At 33.5% G+C, this 4,007-nt stretch overlaps 1 protein-coding gene across 1 annotated transcript in view; it reads left to right on the top strand.

Annotated features, from left to right (window-relative positions):
- LOC106679429 (opsin-1) overlaps positions 1–1,636 on the top strand; it is a 7,584-nt gene extending 5,948 nt beyond the window's left edge. Inside the window, exon 8 of the mRNA XM_014418591.3 lies at positions 1,274–1,636. Coding sequence (XP_014274077.1) covers positions 1,274–1,403 — 130 coding nt within the window. The 3' untranslated portion in view covers positions 1,404–1,636. The remainder of the gene's footprint in view (positions 1–1,273) is intronic.
- Positions 1,637–4,007: the final 2,371 nt, after the last annotated feature.

The following is a 4,007-nucleotide window of genomic DNA, read 5'->3' as shown; positions in this document are numbered from 1 at the left end:
TATAAGATGTAAGTAGTATTATGGGTTTTTCCTTGGAAATGAATAAATAATAAAATTGTGTAACCTTAGCTAAAATTTAAATATAAATAAATAAACTAAAAAAATTTAGAAGGCATTCTTCGGTATACAATTTAAATTTTAAAGAGCAGGAATGTGGGGGAGATCGGAAATCAAGATTTTAAAATGTGGGTAAACATTATTGGTTAGTTATGATCTTTAATAAATTGAATTTAGGTATTTCATAATAGATTTGCAACTTGGATTTCCTTCCAATAATTACTACTGTTAAATAATATTTTTTGCTTTGAATTTTTTTTTAACTCTATAAATTCATACCTGTCTTCAGATTGAATGAGCGAATGTGATAAATTGTAAAATGATAACAATGCCATGATAGATACCAGTACCTCCTCCTGACTTAAATTCATTTCATTAATTAGCTAAAGAGATCCCTCATTCAGCTCCTTTTTAGTCTATGGTACTTGTTATCAAAATATTCATAGTAGCCTATAATGTGTTGTACAAGTCTATAGGGCCCTGGTAGCGTTTGTCATGAAATGTCCCATTTGTTTTAATGTGGTCTTATATAGTTGGTATGTGAAGTCTGTGTGCAGGATTCTGTTACTGAGTACCATGGAGATCCTGTAATCTGACGCAGTGTTTTTGATAAATTTGTTTTTTCTTACCTCCTTTTTTTATTTATCGAAACAAATACAATTATATATAGCACTTAAAAACTAAGAATTATATATATACTACATACATTTTATCTTGGATTGCCTTACGGCATTATAAGATGTTACAAGTTTTTGATAATTTTTTTTTTTTTTTCTAACCTCCTATTTATTTATTTATTTTCAATCAATTACAATTATATATTACTTAACCTAGGCAAAATTATATATACTCATATTTACATTTTATCTTGTTTTGCCTGATGGCATTATGAGATGAGGAAAGCATTGTCCGCTGAAGGCGGTTTGTACATGAGTGGCATGATAGCCGGGGAGCTAACAGAGAATGGGGAGGGACCATTCCGGCTGGTGGTAAAAGTTTTTGATAAAAATGTTTGTACCATGTTTATATGAGTTTGTTTGGTTGCCTCATAGAATTGAGAAGTATGTGTTGAATTTGATGCATAAAACAGAACAATTGACTACGCTGCTTTATTTTGCTTAGCCAGCAAATTATGTTTATTATCAATTATTTATGTTTCTTTTTCTTGAATTATCAGGCATTATTTTCTAAAGTACTATTTATTTACTTTTCGCAGCCATCCTAAGTACAAGATCGCTCTCCAGCAGAAGTTCCCAAGCCTCTCCTGTACCGCACCACAAGACGACGGGACCTCGGTAGCTAGTGGCGCCACCACCGCGACGGAAGAGAAAGTCCCCACGGCATAAGTTCGACCCGTGCCGTGCTGAAGAGGCACCTTCGTGTCTAAGAGGCTTGAGCCGCGCAGCTCATGTTAATTGGCTTCCTTCCGAGACGTTGAATTCATTTTGAAAAAAAAGGATATGACTCGGACTGTAAAAGGAAAACTACAAATGTACAGAGAAAAAAAAAAGTTAGGTTATAGAATAAAAAAAATAAAAAATGAAATTTAAAAATACAAAAAAATTGCAACTTAGTAAAATATGTGTATTTTTTTTTTTTTATTCACACCTTATTTTCCCCATTATTAATTGTAATATCGCAGCTTCAGAGCTACAACTAAAAAAAAAAAAAGGATGAAAAGAAGTTTTTTGTAATACTATTTATTTATTCAGGTATTCTTATATTACTTTTTATGAATACGAATTTCAGTTTATGTTGTTTCCGTCATCATTTGGCTTCTAATTATCTTGGCATTATATCCTATCTTAAAAAAAAATAATCAGTGAATATATATTTAGATTGTAGGAAGATAGACAGGAACATGGAAAATGGTTTTAAAAATCGATTAAACCTAGACAACGTTTCGTCCCACTTTGTGGAGCTTTGTGAGGGCTTAATGAAAACTAGATACAAACATAATATCTTCTTTCCTGATGAATCTGTGGCGTAGTGGAAGTGGTACTTGGGGGCGGATCACTCCGGTCAGCACTTTAAGGGGCGGCAAAATTTCACAATAAATAATAATAACACCTTTCATCAATTTTTTAATTGTAACCTGTACAATAAACGAAGTGATGATTCTTGCCAAAACTTTCTTTAGAATTATTGAGTATTTTAATTAGAAGAAAGCAAAATTTTCCTCCGCCCCGTAAGGTTCACATCCACGATACGCCTCTGTTTTCAATGTTCCTCGATTTAACTAAACTCTTCCTTTCGTTTTTAATAAATGTTTCGTAGGAATGATAAGAATGGAGCTAGTTTGGGATTTAGGGGGCGGTTGGCGGTTTTATTATAATTTACTAAGAGGGTACTCCCTATCCGCTTAACATCGGACCCACCACCATTTTACAAATTATACAACAGTTCATTTAATTGTATTACTCGATGCACAAATTGTATAACGGTAATTTACATGTATCCTGAAGTTCAGATTGTATTATTTTGTCAAATTTAGTATAATCAATATAAATATATTGAGCTTCCTTTTCTTTTCTGACTGTTCAGAATTTAAGTTTACAGTTACCTAGCCTACTCAACTCTCTTTCCTCAGTCCTCCGGTGTTCCTCAAGGTAGTATCCTAGGTCCCATTCGCTTTACGGTGTATAGTTGATATCCCAACCCACCCTAACACAGTCCTAAATACACTGATGACACATGAGTACTGTCTGTAAGCAAAGACCCTATTACTGCATCATAAACTCAGCTGTCACATATAACATCCATTGAATAATAGTGTCAAAACTGGAGAATCAAAATAAATTCCAACAAATCCCACCAGATCACTTCTACTCTCCGTGGTAAACCTTTACTCTCCTGTCTATCAGTATCTTTTTTTAATACCCACTTAAGCCTGTTGAACAGATTCGCTACTTAGGACTCCATCTTGACAAGAGACTTACTTGGAATCCACACACAAGACTGAAACGACAAGAAACTGCTCGTAGATTTCGATTACTACAGCACCTAATTGACAAACGCTCTGAGCTTCCCATTTACTACAAAAACATAAATACTCTATGATAATCTGACCAATTTGGACACACGGAATTGAGCTTTGGAACTCTACCAAACAATCAAATTCCTCCAGTATCCAATCCTTACAATCCAAAATCCTTGATTTTCCTTATTACGTTACAAATAAACTCATTAAAAATGACCTCAACATCACTGCATACGTTGCTGTTTGGTCCGATATAGATGTACCTCCTTTTATCTCAAAATCCTTACCCATCCAAATTCATTAGTTCTTAATCTCTCATCCTTAAAAATCCCTTATAATACTCGTCTGAAAATAATGCCCAGAGGACCTTCTAATTTAAATCAATGGTTCAAGGACCACCAATTGGTGTTTCCTTCCCAAGATTATCATATGTTCTGATTTATCAGATTTACTCACCGTATTTTTTTTTGTACAGTTGTAAATGTCAATAAGTTTTCAATTCGCTGAGGCTAAAATAAAATATTACACGGTGATCACTATTTTTTTTTATATAATGGATTATTATAATTTTAATGTGTTTTCCCATATTCGATGTACCTCCGATTAAAAAATTAATATTATTTTATTACTCGTTATGAAGTTACTCGATTTGGCAAGTGCGGAGCCCGTATGCGAGTTATGGTTCTTGACTAGCAATTATCTGAAGGCAGGAAACTGTTACACATAGAATTATCAAAGGAGGGGGCCTGGGAACTTGGGACTGTCCGCTCTGGGGGTGGCTCATAAATACAGTCACTGATAACAGAACTGATAACGCCAATCGCCTATCTGCCCTTCATTAGTGCCTTCCTTCTGTCAGTCTATATACTAAGTAGGCAACAATATTATGTCTATATATAGTTATATATTATTAGTTTATATAATAAAAATATATCTTATATTATTTATTTACAGTATTCTAGTTTTACTT

The sequence above is a fragment of the Halyomorpha halys genome, unplaced genomic scaffold (assembly GCF_000696795.3).
Source record: "Halyomorpha halys isolate HHAL.00 unplaced genomic scaffold, Hhal_1.1 Scaffold202.1, whole genome shotgun sequence".
NCBI classification, from domain to species: domain Eukaryota; kingdom Metazoa; phylum Arthropoda; class Insecta; order Hemiptera; family Pentatomidae; genus Halyomorpha; species Halyomorpha halys.
Note: the sequence above shows the minus strand (reverse complement) of the source record. Positions and strands in the feature narration are given on the sequence as shown.